Source organism: Haemaphysalis longicornis, unplaced genomic scaffold, assembly GCF_048455015.1.
Source record: "Haemaphysalis longicornis isolate Haplotype H1 unplaced genomic scaffold, Haemaphysalis longicornis Haplotype H1 scaffold_2, whole genome shotgun sequence".
Lineage (NCBI taxonomy): Eukaryota > Metazoa > Arthropoda > Arachnida > Ixodida > Ixodidae > Haemaphysalis > Haemaphysalis longicornis.
Window position 1 is genome coordinate 238,306,946 of NW_027526295.1, and position 26,949 is coordinate 238,333,894.

A 26,949-nucleotide genomic window follows, 5' to 3' on the forward strand; every position below is an offset into this window, starting at 1 on the left:
CAGAAAAGGCATTTCACTTAAAAATCTAATAAAAGCACAATTTGAATTCTACCTAAAATGAACTCAATGTTCAAGACTGCTGTCAATATATTCACCAAGTTTTTGTTCGAAGCAGCCATGTTGAAAATGACCTGATAAGATGAAAGGATTGAAAATGTCCTGTTTGTCGAGCCTTATGTCAGTGAGAGGTGTATGTAAGGCCAGATTGACTTTGAAAGCAACAAAGAATAATTTTATGACAAGAACACTGATATACAGTCTAGACACCTATAACAAACAATATCCAAGTGCCAGGAAAATTTCATTGTTAAACAGATATTAATTGCTATAAGTGTGTTGCAAAAAAAAAGAAAAGATGAAACAGCTGAAAATGTTTTGTTCGTATGCAAGCAAGGTCATGCTACTACTAAATTGCAGAAAAGAAGCCATAGTCGGTCAGACTGCTAAGTGAAACCAAGTGCTGAGGGAACCTAGCTGAGCAAAAGGTCCTTGGCGGAAATGAAGTCCCTCAGGGACTGTCGTTTTGGTCCTTCCGCGAAAGCACTACCTGAGTAGGCTGCACAACAGCGTCGTTAGAGTCATCGCTGCCACCGCTGTGCACAGTACGCATCCACGTAACGATCGCCTTTTCAGTGAGGCACTCGGACGTTTCCAAGCCATCGGCCGTGACGTTCTTTCTGTGGAAAAAGGGAAGCAGTTGGAGAGGCACCCATTTAAATTCGAAGTGGCGCATATGACACAACCACGGTGTGGACACAAGTGAGCAAGGTATTGAGCGAACACGCAAGTGAGCGGGTGGGTGCGGGGACAGTGCCAAATCCGTGGTGCCAGGAGGAGAGTTCGGAAGGAAAACTGCTCTCCTCCTCCCCTCACTTTGGTGTAAGTGGCACAGTGGGCTTGTTTTCTGAGGGGTGGAAGAGATGCGAGGCGCATCGCGGCTATGCAAGAGTAATGCAATAGCGTTAGCTTTCTTCTCTTTCGCCCCTTTCGCGCATGCTCGTTTAGGGTGCAATGATCAAACAGGCACTGATTAAAGTTTTCAGATGAATCTTTGTGCAAAGACAGCACCAAACGACATTGTTTTTGCTTGTCCATGTTGGATGCACATCTTCATTGCGTAGCCTTAGCATTCTATTGTTGTACATGGTCACTCGTACCACAAGTAGCGTTCATTCTTTCCTTTAGCCACACAGCATTCTGAACTCAAATGCAGCCACAAATGGTGACTATCAGAACGTGCAGCTGTATCCGAACTCACCTGGGAGGGAGGTGCATCTCCCAATGCTGTGTGGAGCCGCATCTTAGCAGGCTGTGCGTGCCATCTCTTCTCTTCTGTCATTGGCTTTGTGCCAGATCATCATGCAGAAACTGGCAGACAGGTCCTCGTTTGCATGAGCATTCTGATGCGATGCTCTAAACAACAACAACAACAACAACAAAATGAAGGATGCTTACACAAACGTTGAAGACTTGAAAGTAGCGAAGCTGTACGCAACCCTCACGACCGTCACGACAATTTAAGTCCACAACTGCCGCCGATTTGCTTCTTCGCCACTGCCGCAACGACCTTTACTCTGTCATTGTTGGTATAAGTGTGAGATTCCTTCTTTTTTTTTTTTTTTTGGAAGTGATAATCATTGGACATCATCCTGGAGCGGCGTACGCTATGACCTGTTTTTCTCGTTCCGAGCAAGTTTTGCCACAATATTGGTGAATGCAGGAGTTTTTGTTTTGGCAATCTTGGCCAATCTCCCTAAGTAGGTATGCTTGGCTTGACAAACAAGGACAGGGGACGCTGGGCAGTTGTCGCGAGGCACGCACACACGAGTGCTGGGCGTTTCCTTTGTTTTGTTAACTGCCGGGTGGTCACCGCAAGGCCCGCGCTCACGTGCGCACGCTCGGCAATCTCTTGGTATTTTTAAATGTGGACGCGGAAAATTACAATGTTCTAAAGAGCTTCGCTCTTAATAAGAAGAAGTTGCAAGGAAAGTAGGGTTGCCGAAAACTTGTCATGTTCCACTGGAAAAACAGTGCCGGCTGAATAATTCCAAAATAAGTGGTGCTGAATGCCACAAATACATGAGAACCTACATTTGCACCTTTGTGTTCTTGTTCTAGTGTATGGTTGTCTATGTCGGGTGTGTTGCACCATCAAAGGGTTAAAAATAGCACCATGCTATTGATCCTTGGCTGCTGATTGGGCACAAGAAATGCACAGTTTACAGCTGTCAGTGCTGTCGTTTAGGCTTGGCTTGGCTTGTGTGTGTGCAGGGTGGTCAACCAGGGGACATTAGAAACAGTTCGGCGGATGTCCTTCGACAGCAGCCTGCCCCCTGGCTTCGCACCGCGTGTCAACCTGAACTCGCAGATCCTCTTGGAAATGCTGCAAGCCATATACTACTCCATGTAAGGCTTCACAATCTCTTCAATTCCGCTGTGGTCAGAGAGGTGTAGGCTATGGTGCAATTGAAGCTGGTGATCCAGACGTTTCCTAATGCAGTTTCCAGTTAGTCTACATGCTCAATTTCATTCATACCAATGAATTAAAAGGAAGGCTTATAACAAACGTTGCCGCATTTTATCATCCCTGTGTAGCAGGCTTTCTCTTAGTTCAGGTAACAAGTGTGTTGTTACCACGACCAACTTTACATCGGACCTGCCCAGCCAGCGGCGCTCTATGGGAGCGCTTGCGCCGAGTCTCGTTTCGCGCCTGGCCGCTAGGGGCGCTTTTACGCACTGTTGCGGCGAGCGGCGGCTACGCTGTGGGAGCGTGCTCGAGTGCTAGTAGCAGCCGTCTGGCGCGGAAATTCGTGTTTAATCACACTACAGTTAATTGATTTCGGTGAATCTGAATGAAAAAGTAGCAGTTGTACGGTGACCAACCCTGAATGAATGTTTTGTTTTTTCTGATTAAGCGTGTTAAAGCGGGGCGGGCCCCCTCCTGACTGGCTTTCGCGTTTTGAGATGCGTTGCGGTGCACGCGGCGCATTTAGTTTCGTGGTCTCATATGAAGTACAAGGTCCCTATACAAGCACCTAAGATGCCAGTTGCGGTCTTAACACACTTATGAGCGGCAATGATTTGGCCCCTTCTTTACGAATAAATTGAAAATTTTTTGGGGAGTGCATGTGAAGTGCTACAATGACCTCCTACACAACTAATTCAATAACGATGTCATTTTAAGCTTATTTACAGGCTGATTTTTTTACATACACAATGCCACGGTTTAGGCTCCCAATGCCACACTGTAGTCAGGTTTTCAGAACATTAATGAACACTGGTATTGCACAATATTTTTCCCTTTGGCATTCTTTTCAAGAGTTCATTTTCTTTCGCAACCCTACACTTCACATGAACACTGAAGCACAGTAGTCAGACTTTCAGCTCTTTTCTGAAGTCTGGTTTTTTCACAATCCTTTTTCCTTTGCCACTCTTGCCGTTTTCTCCGCAGCAAAATTTGTGAAAAAAGGTCGGCTGAACTTCTCCAGTATAAGCTCAACCACTGCCCTCGTTTGACTATCCGATGAGCCGTCGTAACTGAAAAGCTCGTTTTCCCGTGCAGCTTGTAGAATCGTCTTCACAAACACCGCCATCGGTTTTTTGTAGGATATCGCAAGTTCTGCGAATGCTTGGGCCGCTCTTTCCCGTGCACAGACGAATTCCAGGAACTCAAATCTGGGATAAAATAGCCCACCCCGGTCCAAATTGAGATCACCGCAGTGGCAGGTCCAGATGAGCGAGTCGCCTTAAGCCGCTCCACGCAGAGTGAGCACTTAATGTGTTCCTCGACGGTTCTCACAAGACAGCCTGCAATGAGGCCCAGTGTGCTGGCCTTGATAACCGGAACTGGATGGCCTAAAAAAAGTACCAATAAATTCTTTGTGAACATGAGAAGCAGGGTCAGATGTAAAGACAGCGCACCGATGCGCGTTGCCATTTCATACCAATCGACCATATTAAAATACGATAACTGCGCAGCGAATCATGCTAGCTTCAATGTGTCACTCTCGGTCGAGCGATTAAAGCGCATAATTACACAAATCAAACACAATTGTGAAGGGAAAAAAATAAAAATAAAACCAAGAGTGTTCTCAGCTTTCCTTGGGATTGCCTTTATCCATTTGTATCGAACTTCAGTGACGGGGAACTCGTGAAAGGAAGCATTTGTCACCTTACCTTCTTCAGATCTACAATAAGGTACGAAACTGTATACCATCGTGCTCCTTCAAAAGAAATACTCGCTTCAGAGGATTGGATAAGCTGTATTTTTCATGTGGGGAACTTCGTGCTTTACATACAGCAGACGCAGCTTACGTGCCAATGCCGCGTCTGCAGTTGCGCGTTTGCATGGCTGCGCCCGCGCGTTCGGCGGCCGCGGCCGAGGAGCACGGGCAGCGACGAACAACAGGGCGTAAGTAGCGCCACTCCACTTGGAGCGGCAAAATTTATCCCTGCGACGGCGGTGCTGGGGCTGCGCTCGCTGGGCAGGTCCGAAGTATAGTTGGTCGTGGTTGTTACTGCGTGACTGCGTGCTCTAACCAGCCATCTCTGCAGTAGGAAATTCTTTGTCTACTAATTGTGTTTAAAAAAAAATTTAGTTAGCATAGCACAAACCATTGGTGAAAAATTTGTGATGCAAGTTTGGGCGGGTAGTTAGGACTCGTGTGTCGACGGGAAAGCAGCCTTTTACGGTTTGTCTGTGGTCATGTGTGCTTCTGTCCAGGTTCAATGGCCTGTCTACCCTGGCTCTCCAAGCTCTGAATGACATCCACCGACGGGCCATGCAGCAAATGTACACTGACGTCCTTTTGGTGAGCTTCTTGACCAAGTTCTCCTGGGGGCTGTTGCCACAATGAGGCCTGGAAATGAGTGTCTTGGGAGGGAAGGCGGGTTCATTTAGCCTAACTTCCTTTTGATTTTTCAAATTCTCCCTTTGTGGTAATAGTTATGAGTAGAGACCGGACTTTAGGCAAATGCCTATTTTGTTCCTTGCGCTCATATATCGCACTATTTTGATATATGAGCACAAATTAGAGGGCAAGAAAAGCTTTTATAGTGTTTTGTAGTGTCTATAAATGCCTATTTTGGCATTTATGCCTAAATGCTTATAAATAGCTATAAATTGCTATTTTCCGAAGTCAGCACCTGTATGAACACTATTTAGCCTCAAATTTCTCTTTTGAGTGCAGTTTGAGATTGTTATTCATGTTACCGGGCAACATTGACTGTTCTGGTCTTTATGGGGTTCAACCTGGTCCTCTTGTTCTGACGACCGCTGGCAGCGGTGAAATGGGACGCTCGCTTATCCTCTGTAGCAAGAGGTACATTTGTGAGTAAAAAACCTGGGGATGGTGTAGTTTGTTATTGCATCCACATTTTTCACAGTGATTCTTAGACTACAGTCTGCGTACTGTCCAGGCAGATTTCTTCAAACTTGTGCAGTGGCATCCTTGTTCCTAGAAGCATACTCAAATCCATGCAACACTTGAGCGTTAAACACGTTTTTGTTAGCAGAGAACTTTTATATTGAAGAGTCAACGGCGAAACATCACTTAGCAGCTGCATTTCTTTATGTTAAAGTTCATACTGCCCACATGCTCTAAAATATGCTTTTCCATCAAAACTCTGATTGGCTGCTAAACGCGTTTCAAAAAATGCTCTTCAAATGTTTGGACTTGTATTCGGCAGTGTTTGGACACCTTGCTTGTACAATGCAGATATCGATTATTATAGCATGCAGATAATATAGAAAATTGCCAGAGTTGCACCTAACAGCCTTCCTCTAAGAACATATTAAATTCTAGTAAATCTTTGTCTCTCTTGCATTTATTATTTGTGTGTAGTTTTGTTGTGTCTTAATTTAATTGCATCAGGCAGACGAAAAGTAGCGCCTTTCTTAAAATCAGTATTATCAGCTTTCAGGTGGTCTTTTTCATGCCTGTTTCACTATATGCGCCGCTCGAGCAAGCGACAGTGGCAGGTGAACATGTATGTGAGCAGTGCCCCTGTTGAATTAAGCCAGTGGATTGTCATTAGTTTAGCAGTTTTATGGAACAATTGAACGGTTATATTCAACTGTTGGCACTTTTGTGGCATCATAAACACTAACCTTTTTTATTTTTCCTGTCATAGATAAAGGCCGCACACATCTCAGAAGTATTTGCATTCATGTAAACGGATGTAATAACTGTCACATTCTTGCCTAGAATGTGACCAAGATTGAAGAAGGAATATCGAAAAGTGGAATGTTGAAGGCGATAAATAAAATGAAGGAAACCTACACTAACGCGCAAGACTTGGAGGTAGCGAAGCTGTAGGCAACCGTCATGACCATCACTATGGTTTAAGTCCACGATTGTAGCCGATTTGTTTCTTCTTCGCTGCTGCAACAACCTTTGCTCTGTCATTGTTGCTATAAGTGTGAGCGTCCTTCATTTTTTTGGAAGTGATAATCACTGGATATCCCCTTGGAGGGCGTACGCTGTTCAGAGCAAGAAGTGTTGCCACAATTACAGCGAACGCTGGATTTTTTTTTTCTTTTTGTCAAGCGTTGGTCAAGCCAGGCCTACTTGCTTGGCTTGGTCAACGTGTGCCAGAGACGCTGGGCGGTCGTCGCTATGCACACAAACACAAGCACTCGGCATTTTCTTGTTTTTTTTAAACTGCCGCACATTCATTGCACGGCATGTGCTCTCGTACGCGTGCTCGAAAATTTTCTTGGTATTTTTAATTGCGGACAGGAAAAATTATGATTTGCTAAACAGCTTCTCTGGTAAAATGTATCGTGCCTATATGCAATGTTGGAGGCCTAAAACATTGTTTCACCTGCCTTGTTTAGGCGCCTAACACGCGCTGTTTTATTGCCTGAAAATGTGGCCTCTAGTTATAAGTTGTATTGATGGCTTTGCTTTAGTTTCAGTTTCCCTGCGGCCACGATGTTGTGCTGTAACAATGCGTATCCATGCCAGGTCCAATCGGCAGTCAAACACCCCCATAGTGCTCGCGTGATTTCCTCCCCCTCGTTGTACACAGGTGACCAGTGCCATCAAGAACTCACTGATGGCCAGCCAGTGTGGGCAGCCGGCTGAGGGCCCCATGGGCATCAGCGTGGCCATCTCGCCCACCACTTCCACCACGACCGTCTCCAAGGCCATCATCACCAATGCCTCCTTCCGCACCAAGAAGCTGCCCGGTGAGCTGCTGGGGGGAGCGGGAAGGGGGGGCAGAGCCCGCGCTGGGAGTTCTGTAACAGGAGCATCAGCTGCATGCACTGGAAAAGCCTGTGTCCTATTCTTGGATAGCAGTGGACAAGGAGTGGCTGATGGAAATAAGGACGGCTGGCAATAGTAACATTGAGAAGCTGGTCCGTATGCGTATACATATCACATTCCGAGAAAGTATTAGCTCCCAGTATTTTAGCCTGTGACTTGGGGGGGGGGACATCATTGAAATACATAGCTTTTTTACAGAAATGGCAGTCATTAGTAGTTTAAAGTGGTTACTTCTCTATCAACACAGTGTGGGGAGCATGTGGTTGTTGCCGTTGTCACAGCACATAGGCTGCCAAAGGTGAACACTAGCCCTTCAATTGCTACCAGTGCTTGGCTATCCTCTGCAAGTGGCTAGACGCCTTTTCTTGTCTTACATATGGTGTTGTGCACTGAGCAGATATTTCCTCGAGTACTGCCCCAACACATCTAGGTAACAACAGCCGTCCACCACCTCTCAGTACCCCAGAAAATTAATTCACTTGAGCTACACACAGTGCGACAGACTTCACAACAGGGTCGGCAATAAGTTGCAAACTAATAATTCAACAAATAACTACCAGCAGTTTGTGTGGGTCTCCAAATAGGTTTCCAGAGGCCAGGGCAATGGGTTTCACAACACATATTCCAAGAGGTATTGTAAGAGGTCCTCTCAATGTTTTAGACCAGTCAGTGAGGTTGCCAAGGATGGGGAGGAAGCAGTTTTCATGTTCCTGAACTACTGCAGCCAGCTGCTAGAATAACACAGCAGAATTTTTTGTTTAGAGGGACACACTTGTTCCGAAGCATCCCTTTGAAGCCCCTCCTCCTGCCAATGTACTATAGCCCACAATTTTACACTGATGCCCCGCAAGACTATCCATGGTTACTAGCACAAGCATTCTTATGGGTGAAAGACTCGGCATCACAGTGGCTGTAGAATGTGTAGAGTGAAGAGACCCGTCTTCATTGTATACGTTAAAAACAAGTACCTTGGTATAACAAAGTAACAATTTTGTCACATAGCAAAGAATGATGCAAGGTTCTTCAAGCAATCAATGTTAGTAGGAGCAAACTTTTGTTTCATAATAAATCAAAAGGAGAATCACAAAAATTTGAAGAAGTAGCCAACAAAGTGACACGCACAGTTGAGCGTCAGCAAATCTAATGCCGTGGCATCTGGTCTGCACTTATTTGTCTCTGAGTGCAATCCTTCCAAGAACATCCAATCAGATTCAAAACATTGTCGATTAAACAAGAACGGTCTGGGTGAATGAAGAAAAGCTTGCACTCTATAAAATCAGAGAGCAGGGTGTGGGCTAACTGCTGAAGGAACAAACAGATGCTTAGCTTTCAGCATGACATAAGAACTCTTCATAGCCAGGTGCTGGCAGCAAAACATCATGAACCATGGTTTGCACCAATATTTACTTAAGTTCCTACCTATTGAACCTCGTGTATGGTTAAGCTCTGGTTTACTGAAACAAATTTTCTGAAGTTTCAATATAGTAAGGTCTGTGGCACTGCAACTAAATAAATTTATGCGGTAGGACAATTTTTTATTCATAATGTGGTGTTTGCGGCAAAGCTCTTGTGCTGTGTCATTGAATGGCCCTCCAAAAACTGAACTTGGGTCTTGCGGGCTCTTAGTAATGTCTGATGGATAGTGTAAGGACTTCTCCAATGCAATGCTGCAGGACTTGCCGCAGAGTATTCATAGGCCACCGATTATGCACAGTTGTAAATGATATCAGGATGCTTGCCTGAACACGGCAGCTTATTCAGCTTATTCTTTTCATTTGTGCCTCTCTGTTTCCCATCACTCTTTCATGTTGCTGCCATGCTTTATTACAATCACTTTCATTGGTGGTTTTCCTCGGCTTTGTATAGTAAAAGCTCGCTAATTCGAACTCGGTTAATTCGAACTTTCGGTTAATTCGAACTCTTGCCCTGGTCCCAGCACAGCCCTGCATATTCCAATGGGGAACAACTCCCGATAATTCGAACGCGTCGGTATCCAGAACGGTTAATTTGAACTATGATCCTCTGGTTTCCATCGCTCCTGACAGAAGTCGGCCCAGAGTGGTTGCAATGTGTTGCAAATCCAAAACAAACCAAATTTACTAGAGATGCAAAACAACAAAACAGAAAAACAACAGCATTGGAAGGCGCACCACGCTCTTTGCAACAGCTTCTTTCGTGTCTACAGAGGGCGCCGCGCCACCGGCGCCATTGCTCCGGCCTGTGCCATCATTATTTACGAAGCATTATTTATGAAATCACCTGCCACAAACATGTAGTAGCACCTAATTCGCGATAACGAGTCCCGAGGTGGCTTTGCGCCACACTGCCTGTGCAGTGTGGCACGATTTCCATTCATTCTGGCGTCCGTCCGCTAATTTCACCTAATTCGAACAATTTTATGGCCCCGTTCGAGTTCGAATTAATGAGCTTTTACTGTATATGCTTTTTATCACTCGTGTTAGGCATAGAGTTTCATACAATAATAACTAGAGAGGAACCTGGCACTAGTATCAACGCGAACTCTTTGATGGGAATGATGGGTAGTTCTGAAACTGGAATGCGTAGGATCGAAACAGGGTTACAGCTGTGCGTGTTGAGTTTTTTTTAACGGAAAACATTTATGAGGCAGTTTGCTATTTAAAAATTACTTTGTGAACAAAAAATTTAGTTCCTAAGAACTGGTTCTGTTCTAAATAAAATGGCGCGTCTAGATAAAAAACCAACGCGGAATTGAGGAGGTTTGCAAAGGCTGTTTGTGATTTGCCGCCAAGTTCAGCGCGACGTGAACTTTAAAAATAGTTTTAAACACTATTTTTTAAAATTTGGGGGCTTGTAGTTTGTATTAGTAAAAAATGTTTCGTGCTTCCAAAAAGAAATGAATCGTCTACCTTTGAAGAAGTTAGTGACATTCAATAAGCCGCGTTCCTGTCGGCCACCGGTCCTGCTGGTCTACGCTGTAGGAGCTAGTGTTCGCAAGAAAAGTGTGGCTGTCCCAAGCAGTTCGCAACCGTCGTCAGCTTCGAAAATACATTGCTCTGCCGAACGAGCAGCGCCACAACTCCTAATTTGCAGGCAACTTCGCCGCATGCAGCAACATCATTTGTGTTTTCGTGCTCGCTGCATCATCAGTGAATTGATAACCCACCCGATTCGCAACTTTGGTTATACAACATTTCCAGTGTATTTTGTAGGTTTCTTCTAACATCCCGCATAGGCAAATGCGTTCATGCAAGTCCAAAATGAAAATAAAACTTGCTGCACGATCCAATCCATAGTATTTTCCACAAGCCATCGAGTTCCAATCCGAATCCAGAACTACTCATCACAGCGGACTATCGCAGCGCCAATTCCTCCCCTAGTTATTATTGTATAAAACTCAATGGTGTTGGGTAGGCAGGAGATAAAAACAAATTATGCCCACCTCCCCTCGCGGGAACCCTGGTGTGATGCGACAGTGAAGGGGGTTCCATTGTGCGTTTCCGTTGGGTCGATTACTCGAATTGCGTGAGCAATCGTCGCATAATGAGAGAGAGAGAGAGAGAGAGAGAGAGAGAGAGAGAGAGAGAGAGAGAGAGAGAGAGAGAGAGAGAGAGAGAGAGAGAGAGAGAGAGAGAGAGAGAGAGAGAGATGGGGGGGGGGGGGGGGGCTGCACAGGCGCACAGCGTGCTTGCGCCGCCCACCGGCAGAGTGAGATTGGATTGGATTGGAAAAACTTTTATTGGGCCGGCGGTTAAAGCCTTACACTAAGACTTCAGACTTGGCCGGAGTCGCCCTCGCCGCTCGCCGTCGCTGCCAGGCCCGAGCCTCGCTTCCCGTCATCGGGTCGCTCGGGCTCCTGCCTGGTCAACGCTACGAGGACCCGCTGGACGGCCTGGATTTGGAGGTCTTGGTCTTCGGATCGCTTCGCCTCCTCAAAGGCGGGTGGCAGTCTTCCTGTCGTGGATTCTTCCGGGAAGTTGAGACAGTCCCAGACAATGTGCTCGAGGGTCGCGGTGGCTTTACGACACACCCTGCACGTATCGTCTGGGTGCATCTCCGGGTACATCTTGTGCATTAGGGACGGGCTCATGATCGTTCTTGTCTGGAGCTGCCTGTACACGACTGCTTGCTCTCTGCTCAGCCCTTTGCAGGGCGGTGGGAGCATTCGTCTCGCGAGTCGATAAGCCTGGGTTATTTCCTTGTAGCCCGTCATTCTGTCTCTCGTGCTGTGCCACGGGCGTTCCCCGCTTGGCCCGGCGTGGCCTGCTAGTTCGCGCACCCGGCCGTGTGCGGTTTCGTTGTGGTTCGCACTGACGCCCGACACCTCTCCTGCGTGTGCCGGGAACCACTTCATTTTCTTCTTTTCCACGATTGTTGGCGCCCCTCTCAGGATTTTCTCCGCAGCTCGGGAGACCCTTCCTCGTGCGAAGTTCCTGACCGCTTGCCTTGAGTCGCTGAGAACAGTGGTGCACCCTAGGTCTTTAAGGGCCAGTGCTACGGCCACTTCCTCAGCTTCTTCTGGTTTGTCGCTTTTCGTACTGGCCGCCGCCCTGACGTTGCCTTCGGCGTCGACCACGGTTACGGCGAAACCGCTTCCGTTCTCGTACTCGGCTGCGTCTACGTAGCGGGCACCCGCGTCTCCGGCGTGTAGTTCCACCAGTGCCTTGGCCCTCGCGTTTCGTCTGCCCTCGTTGTAGTCGGGGTGCACGTTGCGCGGGATCGCATCCACCCGGATCGTGCCCTTGACCTCGTCCGGGATCGGCATCTTGACTACCTGTTGCTCGTGGTATCGAAGCCCCAGCCTTTCGAGGATTTTCCTTCCAGTCTTAGTTGTTGCCAGTCTCTCCAGCTGCGCCGTTCTCTGAGCTTCAATCACTTCATCTAGGGTGTTGTGGATGCCTAGGCTGAGCAGTCTCCCGGTGCTTGTAGACTCGGGTACCCCGATGGCCGCCTTGTATGCCTTTCGGATGGTCCCTTCCAACTTATTCTTCTCGCCATTCTTCCACCTGTGGAAGGCGGCCACATACGTGATGTGGCTCATTACGAAGGAGTGCACGAGTCTTGTGAGGTTCTCCTCGCATAGCCCCCTCTTTTTGTTTGACACTCTCTTGATTAGTCTGATGGCATTGGTCACCTTGCCGACGACCCGTGTCACCGTACTTCCGTTGTTTCCGTGTTCGTTGAGGAGCATGTCCAGGACGCGGATGTCTGATACCCTGGGAATCGCTAAGCCGTCTTTGGTGTAGACCGCGATTTCTTCTCGTTCCCTTCTTTCGGCGCGCGTGCCTTCCTTTTGTCTGTACAACAACAGCTCGGACTTGGTCGGTGAGCATTTCAGGCCTGTGCCCTCCAGGCTGTCCTCGACTACTCTCACCGCTTGCTGCAGGGCCTCTTCCACTCGAGCATCACTGCCGCCCTCGACCCACAGCGTGATATAGTCAGCATATATAGTGTGACCGACGTTCTCCACCTCTGCGAGTCTGTTGGCGACTTCGATCATAACTAGGTTGAATAGGAGCGGCGAGATCACCGACCCTTGCGGGGTGCCTCGGCTCCCGAGCTCTTTGACATTCGTTGCAATGTCACCCGCGGTGATCTCCGCTGTCCGACCCGTCAGGAAGCTTCTGATGTACGCATGGGTTCTCTCTCCCATGTTCAGCTTCGATACTTGACTTAGAATCGCCGAGTGGTTGACGCTGTCGAATACTCCCTGCAGATCTAGACCCATTATGGCCCTCGAGTCCCGGGAGTCCCTATCAACGATTAGGTGCTTCAGCTGGATCATAGCATCCTGCGTGCACAGGTGTCTTCGGAAACCAATCATGGTCTCGGGATAGAGGTCGTTGTCCTCCAGGTAGTCCTGCCATTGCGCCATCAATACATGCTCCAATACTTTGCCCACGCATGACGTGAGCGAAATGGGCCGGAGGTTGTCTGTGCTCAGTGGCTTGCCTGGCTTGGGGCGCAGGATCATCTTCGAGTGCTTCCACTCTTTCGGCACGACTCCCGTTCTCCAGCACTTGTTGAAGAATTTAGTCAGTGCCTCGATAGATGCGTCGTCAAGGTTCTTGAGCGCCCTGTTCGGTACGCGGTCCGGGCCCGGCGCCGACCTGCTGTTGAGTTCTTGCAGGGCAGTGTGCACTTCTTCTACGTTAATGTCTTTATCTAGCTTCTCGTTGGGTATTCCGAGATAGCCTCCGTGAAAGACCTTCTGCGTGGTGGGAATGTACTTCTCCAGAAGCTTCTTTTCCACCGCCACCGTTCCCTTCTCCTTGATTTCCGCGTGTATGATCTTCGCCAGCCTGTCCCTCTGGTGAGACTTGGTCTTGGTCGCGTCCAGAAGATGCCGGAACAGATTCCAGGTCTTTCCGTTGTACAGTTGTTCGTCTGCCGCGTTGCATATCTCGTCCCATTTTTCGCTGCCGAGTGTGCGGCAGTGCTCCTCTATCTTGCGGTTAAGTTCAGCGACCTTCTTTCGCAACCTCCTATTTAGCCTTTGCTTCGTCCACCTCTCCTGTATGGACTTCTTAGCTTCGATAAGATGGGCCAGTCTGCTGTCCATGCCGTCTACCTGGTCGTCCGTTTCGATCTCTCTCGTGGCTGCCTTGACGTCACCGGTGATTCTTTCCATCCAGGCCCCGATGTCTTCTATCTGTTGATCTCCCTCCGCACTTTCATTTCTCTGCTTCCTGAACGCTTCCCAATCGATCCACGTGTGTTTTCGCGTCTGTGCCGCTTGGACCCCTTTCATTCGAATCGTAGTTTCCACGATCATGTGGTCACTGCCCAAGTCCGTCCCGGTATTTCTCCACACGACGTCTTCCGCTGCAACGTTCTTGACGAAAGTGAGGTCGGGAGTAGTATCCCTGGATACCGAGTTTCCCGTTCTCGTCGGGTTGGCGGGGTCCGTGACGTGGACGTATCCGCTGTCGATCGCGTCTTGCGCCAGGTTCCTGCCCTTGGCGTTGCTCTTGGGTGTACCCCCAGGACTGGTCAGCGGCATTGAAGTCGCCACAGACCAGCAGCTTGGAGCGGTTTGCCTGCGAGCTCGCCCTGTGCAGGAGTGCCCTGAAGCGTTGTTTGCGCTTGCTCGGGTTGCTATACACGTTGAGGACGTAGACGCTCTCCTTCCTCTTCTTGCCAATTACCACCTCGGCCAGTACGTGGTCGACTGCGACATTTTTTAGTTGAATTTCCAGCATAGTGTGCTCCTTTTTGGTCATGATGCACAGTCCCCTGCTGTCTTTCTCGTCGGACCAGATCACTCTGTAGCCGTGGAGTGGCCGATGCATCGCCAGTGTTTTCTGCAGTAATATCATGTCCGGTTTCTTCTTGCTGTTTTCGACGTGCTGCAGTAGTACCGCCCACTTCCTTTCCAGGCCGCGGCAGTTCCACTGCCAGATGATCACTGTTGGTTCTGGGTCCATGCTTGTTCCGTTCTAGCGATGCCTCCTTGCGGTGCGCTGCGCGGGTCCTGGCATTGGATAACTACTTGCATGTGGCTCTGTAGGTGTTGGACGGCCCCCTCTATTTTTGCGAACCGCTCGTGGTCCAGCCTGCTCTTCTCTGCGATGGCCGCCTTTATCGTCTCGAACATCCGCTCCATTTTTGCTTCCAGCTTGTTCAACCTGTCGATGCTACTAATCTCCTGGGTGGCGCGCTTTTCCATCGTTCTCTTCTTTATGGCCGGCTCTCTGGGTTCTGGGACGTCACTCGTTATATCCATCGGCTGCGCTTTCGGCGGGGGCTCCGCCGTCGCCGCGACCGGGGGGCTCGGGGTAGCAACCAGGTTCTTGGTTTCCGTCATGCTCTGCATGGTCTTTTTCATCTCTTCCAGCATTCTACGCAGTTCCCTGTTCTCTTCTCGAAGGGTCTCCATGGCTTCGTTCTCTTTGCTCTGCTTTTGTTGCTGCTTCTTGGGCTCTTTTTCGCCGGTCCTCCTTGTACCCTTGGCCTTGTCCGCCCAGCTCACGCGCTCCCTCGACGGAGACCTTCCCTTTCGCGTGACGCTGGGACTCCGACTTTGCCTCCGTAGAATGCCGCCGCTGGAGGGTGATCTGCCTCTCGATTCCGAGGGCCCCCTGGATGGAGACCTCGCCTTTCTTGCGGGGTTCAGTTCCGGGAAATCTAGCTCCAGCGACAGCCGCTCCTCTTCTGCGGACGCGAGGCGCCGCTCCCATTGTCTTTTCCTGACCACGTAGGGCGTTTTGAAGCGCGCCTTGCAGGACCTGTCGCCCGTCACGTGTTCTCCGCCGCATAGTTTGCATTTCGGCTTGCACGGGTGTTTTTCCCCCGGGGCAAGCTTGTCACAGCCCGGACATCGTTTTTCGCTCGGGTTTGGGCACACGTCTTTTCGGTGGCCTACTCGACCGCATTGGTAGCACACGTCCACCTTCTTGCAGTACAAAGAGCATCGTAGCAGCGCCGATCCGTACCTCACGTAGTTTGGCACCTTCGTTCCCTTGAAGACGACGATGACCGTCGTCGTCTCTCCTATTCTCTTGGTTCCTAGCGCCAGCGGGTTGCGTCGGTTAACCACCCGTTCATCGATGTCCTCGGGAGTTTCGGTTGTTGGGATTCCTCTGATGATTCCCTTGGTCGTGTCGTGTGGGGCGGTTCTGTAGGCCCACACCTCGTACTTCTCCCCTCTCACTGCGATCTCTTTGACTTGGCTGTAGCGGCTGGCTCTCTCTTCCTGTGCTGTGCAGATCACGATGATTTTCTGCTGCGCGTTTACGCACAGGGTGTCTTCGTATTCGGCTTCCTTGGCGGTTCCCGCTGCCGCGTGAACGGCCGCGGTCACTTCGGCCAGTCCTAACTTGGCCACGTTGATTCCGCCTCTCGGCCTCATGACGATTTTGATATTATCCCTGGGTAACGCTGGCATTCTCGCCGCTTTGATTGCTGAGTGCGCTGCGCCACGCGCCCGCAGATGTTGGGCGAGAGTGTTCGCTATCGGAGAGAGGAGAGGGGGTGAGCGGAGGAGAGACGCAGCTGTGCGGACGCGGACGACGACGACGCAGGAAGGACAGGGCCGCCGGCTAAAGATGCTCCTCTCAGCGTCGCATCTAATAGCGTAAAGTTGCAAACAGCCTGCTTTCTTTGTGTCGACACTCTTAGTGATAAGATTCGAGCTCTTCCTAGCACCAAATGCCAGGCGTTCAGCGAATGGGCAGCCCAGAGAACAGTATTCTTGGACCTCACGACTCATAAAACGTATGGCAAAACATCCTCCGGCAGACGTGTGATGTGCCTGTGTGAGGGCAGCTTGAAATCATGGATTTGCAGTATTACACGAAGCAGCTTGGTTTTGTAGTGCTGAGCGCGGAACAGCATGCTTCTCCTGCAAGATGTTTTGTCCTCTTCCGCATCCCTGCTGTAGGCATGGCCTGAGCCTAGCGTGTGGCTTTCCTGCTTGCAGATGACATACCCATCCCGGAGGACGGCGACGTCCAGGTGCCCAACGACGTGAACGCTTTGGGCGTGATCAGGGAGGAGGGCGAGGAGGCTGGTGGGGGAGGGGCCATGGCGGGTGCCAAGGCCATGATCCATGGCCTGCCGCTGGCCGGCGTGCGCAAGCTCGTCAAGGGCATCGGCGCCCGCAAGGAGGCCCCCGAACCGATGCCGGCCAAGGCGGCCATTGGCACGTGAGTGTCTCCTTCCTACTTCCAGTGTCGTTGACATCTTATATTGACACAGTGTGGGGATGAGGGAGTGAGACGTTTTTACACTGCTGTCAAACTTTATTTGTGCGTACCCAGTTAAACCATGGCCTGTGCCCACCGTGGTGGCTCAGTTGCTAAGGCATTGTGTTGCTGAGCTCGAGGATGCGGGTTTGATCCTGGCTGTGGCAGCCGGTTCTCTGATTGAGGCGAAAAATGAAAACACCTGCGTGTCGAGATTTCAAAGCGGGTTAAAGATCCCCAGGCAGTCAAAATTAATCCTGAGCCCTCCACTACGGAGCGCCTCATAGCCCATGGTTATAGCTTTGAATGCGTAAAGCAACAAAAATTCAAACCATAGCTCATGGGTAAAAAGAATGGAGTCACGTTGAGTGCACAAGTCAACATTCCCAACTTTGTTGCAACCACTTAATTAAGGGGGGACGCGGCTTTCAACTTCGGAAAAATGACCAAAACATCGTTTTTTTGAAACCCACATATTCGGCTTCTATGTTTCCTATTCTGTGCGTCTGCAAAGTTTTTACGCTGAAAAGCGTCGCAAAGTGGCATAAAAAAATACTTTTGTCAGGCGCGGTGACAAACTATCAGCGCAAAAGGGCGAAAAAACGGCAATTTTCGGAGCGCTCTATCTCCGCAACGGTGCCACCGGGCGCGGCCATTTTGATATGGTTAGATCGGCCGAGCGATCGTCTTTCCGGTTCCGCTCGTCTCTTTTATCTTCGTTCATTCACAAACGCACAAACGGCAGAAAAGAAACGACGCACAAACGAAGCTAGAAATAGATGCTGAAGCGCTATTGGTCCTCCGGTCGGGGCATAGAGCAACGACCCTCTTGATTGGATGTCGCGGGCGCAACGCAAGATGGCGGCCGCCTGAGCTGCGTAGCGAGCGGATTGAGTTCATTTTCGCCGCTTCGCTCGGCCGAGTTTCTGTTCAATCTGTGGTATTCAACACGGACGTTATCGCGATGGGAATGCCAGAGATAACGAGCCAGATTACGGGAAGTTGTGTGGCTTGAAAGGCGGATGTCATCGAACGCTTCGTGGTGCGCGTGACTCTACCGTCGCCAGACCCCGGAGGGTGACGCGGTGTGCGCGCTTGCGATAGCGGTTCGTGAAGTGAACTTTTAGTCGGATTTGCGATGTTTACACGCTTAGTTATTGCTGTGTTTTGACTGTGTGCTCGCTAGCCTTGAGAAAGAAACGGTCGACGCGTCGAACGCTGCGGCGCGCACGGCATAGCCGACGCGCATTGGAGCATCACATGACTGGGCAACCGGTTACGATTGAACGCCAGTAGTTGTAATTAATGCCTGCGACGTTAGTTTTAATCTTAAAAGCGACCTGACCAGCCATATCAGGTATAATCAAAGCTCGATATGTCGCGGTAAGCGTGCGCTGCGATGCGCGCGAGCCATATCGCCTTTCTTGCGCAATGTTTCCCGTGCACTTGTAATTTTCATGCAAACAGGTTTGAGTTAGTAATATAGGAATAAAAATATGCTCTCTGCGTTAAAAATGTACGTTACTGTGGCAGCATTTAACAGTGATTTTTTTAGGGAAGTATATTGATACCATTGCTCAGGGCATACTGGCTGTGCTGCGAGAAATATTGGATGCCTTGAATGTCAAAAGTAGTAAGAAAATATGCTCTTGCATTGAAGTTGGGAGTTATGCAGAATACTCTACCAAGCTTCAAAGTAGCTCATTTTCAACCTTGTGGTATGCAAACTTCTGGCAATGAACACCTGCACTATGAGTACTAAGTTGCTGTGCCAGGCAAGATAAAACATAAAAAAGCCAAAAATGTTCAAATTTAAGTAAAAAAAAATGCTTAACTTGTTGCCATGGTGACAACACTGCAAAAGGAGGTTGTCCAGTGCGATACAGCCAACCAACTAACCTACTTTGCATTGAAAGCCCATTGAAACCCATCTCCCCCTTCATTTGGTCTGCAAAGTGGGGTATGTACTCTTCACAGAGGAGCTGAAAATGATGTTTTCTGGAAAGAGAAAGGCTGTAAAAGGCACTCCAATTTCAAGGCAAGGCATTCCAGAAGCCCCATGTTCAAAAGGACATGAAAGGCTACAACCGTGACGACTTTTGATAAGTGAAACCTATGTTGCAACTTTGGAAGCCGTTTTCTCAAAACAGTTTTTTTTGCCACCTGTGTCGCTTGTCCCAGGGATTTCTTCATGACCGCTGGGTCTATTTTGATTCCGTTTCTTGCATTACATTCCTTGATGAACTGTTCAGGTCGTGACACTTTTGGTTTTCCAGATTTGTTTTTTGTGATTTTTTTATTCAAATAATCGTTCACAGTTGACATGCCTGTTGCACATTCACCTCTAAAAAAATGAAAACTAAAAAACATTGTGTTGTAAAAAAAAAATTCTAAAACTGTCACGACCTCGTCCATTCATTTGGGAATGCAAAGCACTTCGAACAAGTTTTCTATCGTGTTTTATAAGCCGCTCAAGCTCGGTACAAGCGGAACAGAAAGAAAATTTCATACATAAAAAAGTTATCAATATATTAACTTCAAATTTTTATGGTGTTATCACAGAAGTATTTCCAGTTGCTGTGCCAACTTTCATCAAAATCCACAAAGAAATAAAAAAGTTGATTTTGAAAGCCACGTCCCCCCTTAAGCTGTACTATCGCTTTGTACAAGGCATTTTTGAAACCCCACAAGGTAGGGGGCTACGGCTCTGTACAGTATTCATAGCTGAGAGGAAGGCAGTGTGATAAATAGTGTTGTTTTCTACAAGGAAGCATCTGTTTGGCCTTTATCTTTGTCACTTTTCTCCAAAACGGAGCTGTGTGTGAAATGAATACTCCATACACAAGTGATAGTTCTACTCTGGTCGTTTTTCGTTAACATAAATTTTCCTTACACAAGTGAAAATTCAGTGTTTTGTTATTAAGAATGTCATGGCACCACCTTTGGAGCCAGTATAGAATTTGCATTTTGTTGGGTGCTTTTAGAGATTTACTTTTTTAGAACACAGCTCTAAAGAACCTGCTCCTGTGGTTTTGCATCATCGTCGGCCTCGTTGTAACCGGGCAAACGAAGAGGCCACTGAAGATAGACAATTGAGCGAGCAGGAAAGCGGAGTATGGCGAAAGTGTGAAGGGGAGGCGGCGCGAGACGATGCTTCCCAGTAGCAATGCGCTACGAGATAGCGGAGAGACCAAAGAGGCCACCAAAAATACAGCAAGCAGGAAAGCAGAGGATGAAAGTATGTAGAAGTGTGAGGGGGAAGGTGGTATGCCGAGGTGACGCGAGCCATACTTCCGGCAGCGTCATGCTATGAGGGAATGCTGAAGTATAGCGCACGTCGTCGTGTGTTCACTGATGAGGCAATCACTTCCTGATACGCAGCAGGTATGCGCCGTCACGGACAAGACTGCGGTTTGCGCTGTGCTCAAATTTCGTGTTAAAGAGTGTCGTAATCGTCAGCCGATTCTTTTCAAACAGCATTGCGTGACCATGACTGAATTTTTAAAACTTAATACCAGATGCTGAAAAATCCTTTGTTGTAGTGTTGGTAATACTGGGAAATTGTACTGTATTTTTGTGCCTGCATATAACCCACCCCTCCTACTTTCGGTCCATGAATAAAAATAAGTATCACCACGTACTTCCCGCACATTTTATACAGGAAGTGCTGGACCAAAGCTACTAAAGCAACATGTCACATTCGTCGACGCAGAAAGCTTAGCTATATTTTGAACATTGGTTACATTTTCTGCGCAGTTTAAGCCACAATCACTCATTGTCATTGTCACTGCTATCGCTTGAGCTGCAGTTGACACTGTCATACAGAATATCATCTTTTGTTCCGTCCATGCTTTTTGTAAGGCAGCACTTCTTAAAGCTCTGGCGAACCATTTCACCTGGAATCGCCTTCCATGCCTCGATGATCCACTTACCAAACAGCGCAACATCAGGGCTACGGATGTGGCCTCTGAGCGTTCAGTCATAGAGACCTTCGGCCATTCATTCGGCATAAAGATGCTTGACATGTGCCTTGAATGGTCTATTCAGTGAAACATTAAGAGGAGTCACCACTTACCATTCTTGTGTGAATTCAGAATACAATTATTAATTTACTGCTCAGCAAAAAGCTAAAAGTTAGAAATAGTTTACATTAAATTAAGCATCTAAAAACAACCCAGCGAAAGTCATCGTCTCATTTCAAACAAAATTCAACTCATACCAATCATCATCTTTGTGTGGAGCGGTGTTTTTATGGGGTTTGTCAGTATTGGCATTCACACTCTTTATCTTGGATGGCGCTTTTCCTCAGCGGGACATTCTAGCTGAGTTTCCCAATATTTCTTCTCAGCTTGTTCAGCTTGTTATAGAGTTGGGCTGTGTGTGAAAAATGTGGAGTGGGATAAGAGCAGCTTAGTTAGTATTGCTGCTGTAGGGGCCTCACGGCACAATGCGCATTGCTATGAAGTTGCACCAAAGAATATATCTCCCCTATAATGCTCACCCCTTCTTTACCCCTAAAATTTTTGCATTTTTGGTGTGGGTTATACGTGCAAAAATATGGTATACTGGTACCATTTGCCTGTTCGGAAAAATTTGTGGCCAAGCTGGTCGGCTTCAACTTGTCTGCTTTTCACATAATCCATATTTGCCCAAAACCAGAAGGAGTGAGCACGTTCTTTCCAGATAAATTATTAAAGATGTCTAGGGCTGACTTATCAGGCAATTTACTTATTTAGTGCGGCCAATTTGGGTTTTACAAACTTGGCAGTTGCTGTTTTATTCAATGCGGGAAGTTATGAGACCGTTTTGACCCATATAACGGCACACTGTTAGGCATGAAAGGCCATTTGCGGGCTATGTTATACATAAAAAAACTTATGTGAAAAATAAAAATAAAGGAGGATCGCATGGTTGATTTTGCAGCATATGCAATGCTTTCAGGCTGCAGTTAACCTTTGATGCTGCTTTTGTAGTGCTTTAAACTACTAATTAACACACTATGCACTGAGAATGTTTTTGTGAGCTGTGCCTCTAGTTTGAGAAAATTCAGATTGAATAAGCAAAGGGCAGATCTTACAAACTTGTTCCTGCAGCACTCCTGGTGTTCTGACTACTAGTTCCTTGTTAAGTTCTTAGAAACGTGAACCTTGCGTCAGTGTAAACTTTTTGGTTAATACACAGAGGTTATAGCTGTCTCTTCACGCCATCATTGACAACTGCATCTTTAAAAGACAGTTTCAATTATGCTTATGTCGACGTGGTTCTCTTTATAGCAGTTGGCTGACGTCATTTTTCCAATAAGGCCTGCGGTCTTCTCATTCTGGTACATAAAGCAAAAGAGCGTAAAGTCTTCTAGAGTAGGAAAACCTGCTGTGTGCATTTCTAGTCTGATGTCCGTATTTAGCTCTTCGATAGATGCGTAAGTGTGCGGAGCACAGCTCACCCTTGCTGAGCCTGCTCATCATTGTGGAAATTTCTTTATCGCTGTGCTTACAGGTCGGCAGAATCCCAGAAATTCGATTCCTCAGCAGTGGGGCTGCAATTTTTCGACCATGCACCGCAAGGGCAAGTCACAGCGAGCCTCGAACACAGCACTGAAATGACGCGGAAGAGCTCGAACAAGAGCAGAGAAACGGACAGGAAGGAGTCTGCAACCACCCGTTCGTCAGGTGTGTCCCGGAGCGCCGCGAAGGAATCATCCGAGAAGAGCAGTAAGCAGGAGCGGAAAGATTCATCTCGCAAGGACGCGACTGACAAGGGTAGCAAGTCCGACCGGAAGGAACTCACCGAAAGCAAGAGCAGGGTGGAGCAGAATGGTGGCTCTGCAGATCCCGGCCACAGAGCGGGCGGCACAGGCAGCAAACACGACCTGCCGGAGCCACGCAACGGCATCGACAGGCGCGACACTCAGTCATCGTCTACCTTGGCCCCTGACACAGTGGGTTCCATGGAACTGAAGAACCTCGCCACGGCTGAGCAGACGTCGGTGCTGACAACCAGCAAGAATGAGGACAAGCCGCAGCGCTCGACGCACGTCTGATTTTGACACACAGTTTGCGCAGGTTGAGAAAGTCCGGGTTTCGATGCTGGGGAGTGCGTACCGCCACGTACTGGCGACATTGATGTGGGCCGTTTGAGCCTCTTAGAACTGCGATATGGGGACCTTGCGTGTACTTAATGGAACCGCCCTCGGCGGTTTGTCTGTCTTCTTCGTAAATTGAGAGCAATACTGATACATGTTGTGGCCGTGGTGAATGGATGCCGTAAGCAGGCAAACAGGGCAAGCACGTGCACTCTAGGCAACGAGGGAGTCTAGTCTAACTAACAATGGAGCACTCAAGCTGTGCTCTTGGTGCCAACGACTTGCAGCAACTTTGGCCTGTCTTCTGAGACCCTCGCAATACACAAGGCATTCCTCGTGGCATCTCTGTTGAGTGTTGCACCAAAGTTCACGTCGTAGTTACCCGTGTGATAGTGACTTGTACACTGACTGACCACGTAACAGCTTTCACTGCTTTTTTTAATTGCCTGGAGGGTGCACCGAGACATTTGTGTGTAGATAACGTTAGAAATTACCGACACGTTTTTGTTGAGCATGGGGAGGTTTGGAGCACGACGACTTACGACTGTTTCGAAATACTCCGTGCAAAGAGTGAAAGCACGTCTATACCGCTCTACGAAACTTAGCATAAACCCCTCCTCCCGCCATGTAAATACAGTTTGTATTGCAACATCTTGCGAGTTGCAGGATTCTAATGAAAGGCGGGGGTCTGTTGTCCCTGGCTGTAGCCACTGGCTCGTAGGAAAACCAGCAACGCTAATCTTTCCGAGTGCCTACATTGTTTCCTTGCTCTTTGGCGGTACCTAGACGTAGACTTAAAAGTTCCAACAAGGATCTGTGATTACCGTGTTTGTCGCCCCCCCTGTCTTCTTCATCAGTAATTGTGTCCTCCAGTGAGACGTCCCCTTGTTTTTGTGCAGTTCATACGTGTCGTGTAGCTCAAGACACCGTGTTTGTGCTATCATGCGTGACTGCGCCGCCCGGGTGCGTCTGTTGTCAACACCATACTGCCATTAATGTAGGGAAACTGGAACATAAGCGAGCACATGTTCCACCGTCTATCTATAATAGTACAAGCTCACTAGAGTTCTGCTGTTTAGGTGCTTGCAATACACTGATTCCAGTGCCGATTTGCTGGTGGTGTGAACACAATGGTACGTTATGATAGAGGAACAACCCGTTTGTGCAGGTTGACTATGGTGCAAAGGTACATGGATAGACTATGGGCATTCTCGAAACAATTTTGGCTTGGTTTTGTGCCATTGAATGGCATGGGCCTTTTAAAAAAAGTTTACGGTTGCTTGTGCAGAGCTCTGAGGATGGTGCACTGCCTCAGTGGTTCTGCATAACTGTAAAGGAAATATGAATGCACACTGTGGTTTTCTGTTCATTCTGTATAATAATTTGGTTGTGATGCTTCCAGCTATTGTTGGGCTTGTTTTATTAATTGGCAGTGACATTTGTCAATGTTCTTCTTTTAAGTGCGGTAGATAGAGAAAAGAAGTCAGGCATGGTCCTGTGCAGTGTGTGGGCGTTTTCACATTTCAGATTGTTCTGCTCGAAAACTGGTGCTGCGGATTGTTAAAGCACAATGGGGAAACTATTCAGAATGCAGCCTGCCAATCTCTTTCAGTGCAGTGCCTGTCGCGATTCATGTTGGTGTCTGCAGTTGGAGTAGAAATACCTTTTGCAGGCTGGCAACTTGTTGGCCGGTGGGCACCAAGGAAGGACAGAGCTGTAGGTATCGTCTTTGCTTTGAAAACTCCTTGAACTAGCAGTGATACGTGTTGTGCACGAACCACCCTCCGTCCCTCACCTTGACAGGTCGGTCTTTCGGGGCTATGTAAGGTTACTTTTATGTGGCTTCTCCAATTTTCTTTCGGCAAAGTAGTCTGTCTGCCTTCACTTCCGCATTCGCTGTTTAGCCCACATGTGGGCAGTGTTTTTAGTCCCAGAATTTAACCGCTCAAAACGGGACTAGATTTAACGTGTGCTTGTCTGCAGGCCAATGTACGAAAAGGCTGGCAAGGAGATTCTTTTGTGATGTATTGCAGCAGGATTACATGTCAGTGAGCCTTTTTACCATTTTGAATTTCCTCCCAAAGGCAGGTCATGTAGGCCTGAGTTGCACACGCACCTAATCATGCAGAATAGGGGTTATCATCTGTGCACAAGTATGTACGTATGTATCAATGTATGCGTGGGAAATTCCACCTTATCGCTGTTACTGTTAACATGGGGCTCTACCTAGATGGAAGGAAGTGGTAGGACTTGTTGTGTTGCATTTCTGCCATCCTCGGATATCGTAACTTAGGCTCTTGGGGGTCATAAGGACTACCAGTGCACTAATGCTTGAGCTGTCTGCTGTTACTCTGACCGCTCAGCTAGATCAATATGTAGGCTCTTTGTATCCTTTCATCTTTCCAGCATTGCAGCCTTCAAGGGGGAAGTGAAGCTGTAACTGTTGTTGCTGTGTGTGTGTTCTTGGGTCATCAATAATCACCAACTGTGTAATGCACTGCACATGCTTATCACCATTGTTCTCCTGAACCCCTTGGATGTTAGATTGAGCTTGATATATCATCCCCTGTTGATCATTTGTCTGTATACGAAACTTGCTGGATATATGCATATATTGCCTGGCTGTTACAGCAAGTGATTGTAAATAAGTATATATACATATATATATACATACAATAATAAATTGTTGACCTTGTTGACCCTTGTTTCTGCTGTGAGTTTGCTGCAGAAACGACGGTTGCATTCTTTTTCCTAAAAGTGAACTGACACTGCTGCAAACTCGAAACAGAACCGTGCAGGAGAAACAGTATGTGCTGCTAATAAATTGGTTCCCTGTTCTGCAACTCAACCATGTGGTTGATATGGTAACACGTTAGTATGATATTGCTTGCCACAGAAGTCCCAGTTTACGGGTGTATCATGTTCTCTGCGCTTGGAGCTGGTGGCGTCTTCACCAGGGAGAAAGAGACAGAAGTATTCTTGTTACGTCTCATCTTCTCAATGCACTTGTTGCTGTTCACCGTTCTGAAAACTCAGCAAAAATATCACGCACAATACTAACACACTGGGGAAATTCCAAACGCAAGTTTATTTCAACCCAGGCATGCCATAAAAGCTCTGCGTTGTTTCTATTCCCACATGTGCATGGAATCTGCCAATTTTTCCATTTCAGTTTCGACAGCAGACTCGTCACACATCCGAGAAATAGCATAATTGCATTGAGGCTTTTTGCTATATAAGCATAGTGGCTGGAACACTCTTCCTTGTGAAGCTGAAATAGTAGTAGGCTTGAAAGGTACATAGAGGTTAACGGCACCCTTACAATGAAAGTAATTTTGCAGGGAGCCCTGTTATTTATCTGTGCATCGTAGTTTGGAACCAGTGAAATAACAAAGGCTTATTATGCACAACTTGCATTCGGTCAACAAATCTATAGCAGTTTTGGTACGTTATGAGTGACAACAGACTATCCCGAATAACGGACAGGAGAGAAGACTGAAGATAAGCAGTGGGGGGTCTTTGACTGAACAAAGATTATTCTATCCTGTGTGTGGTGAAGCTGATGCACGGAGGGATGCTGTTGCGTTGTTAAATATTAATGTAACTCGTAAATCCCATTTGTCGATCGGGGATCACAACTGAACCCACAAAGCTCTACAAAATCTAGCATTGAGCAAGTAATTTCAAATAGTCTGGCCTTCCGAAACAGCTTTCAGCTAAGTCCAGCATGGTGGAATGTCTTACTTGTGAGCAGAGAAAATGAACCTGACATGACCAAATCTTGTTTGGTGGGAGCATTACAAAAAACTATGTGGAAGATCTGTTGGCGGGTCTTCAAGAATGCGTGAGCATCTCGTCCCTCTCCCCTGCAAATTTAAGGCTCGGTTCAATGTGCGCACCTCCTCGCTCCTGCTTTAGAAGTCTACCACAT

At 47.8% G+C, this 26,949-nt stretch overlaps 1 protein-coding gene across 1 annotated transcript in view; it reads left to right on the forward strand.

Moving 5' to 3' along the window:
* Positions 1 to 25,717, forward strand: part of Hyccin (PI4KA lipid kinase complex subunit hyccin) — a 43,990-nt gene extending 18,273 nt beyond the window's left edge. Inside the window, exons 9-13 of the mRNA XM_077699865.1 lie at positions 2,272 to 2,406; positions 4,724 to 4,811; positions 7,033 to 7,192; positions 16,672 to 16,897; positions 22,433 to 25,717. Of these exons, the coding sequence (XP_077555991.1) occupies positions 2,272 to 2,406; positions 4,724 to 4,811; positions 7,033 to 7,192; positions 16,672 to 16,897; positions 22,433 to 22,976 (1,153 nt within the window). The 3' untranslated portion in view covers positions 22,977 to 25,717. The remainder of the gene's footprint in view (positions 1 to 2,271; positions 2,407 to 4,723; positions 4,812 to 7,032; positions 7,193 to 16,671; positions 16,898 to 22,432) is intronic.
* Positions 25,718 to 26,949: the final 1,232 nt, after the last annotated feature.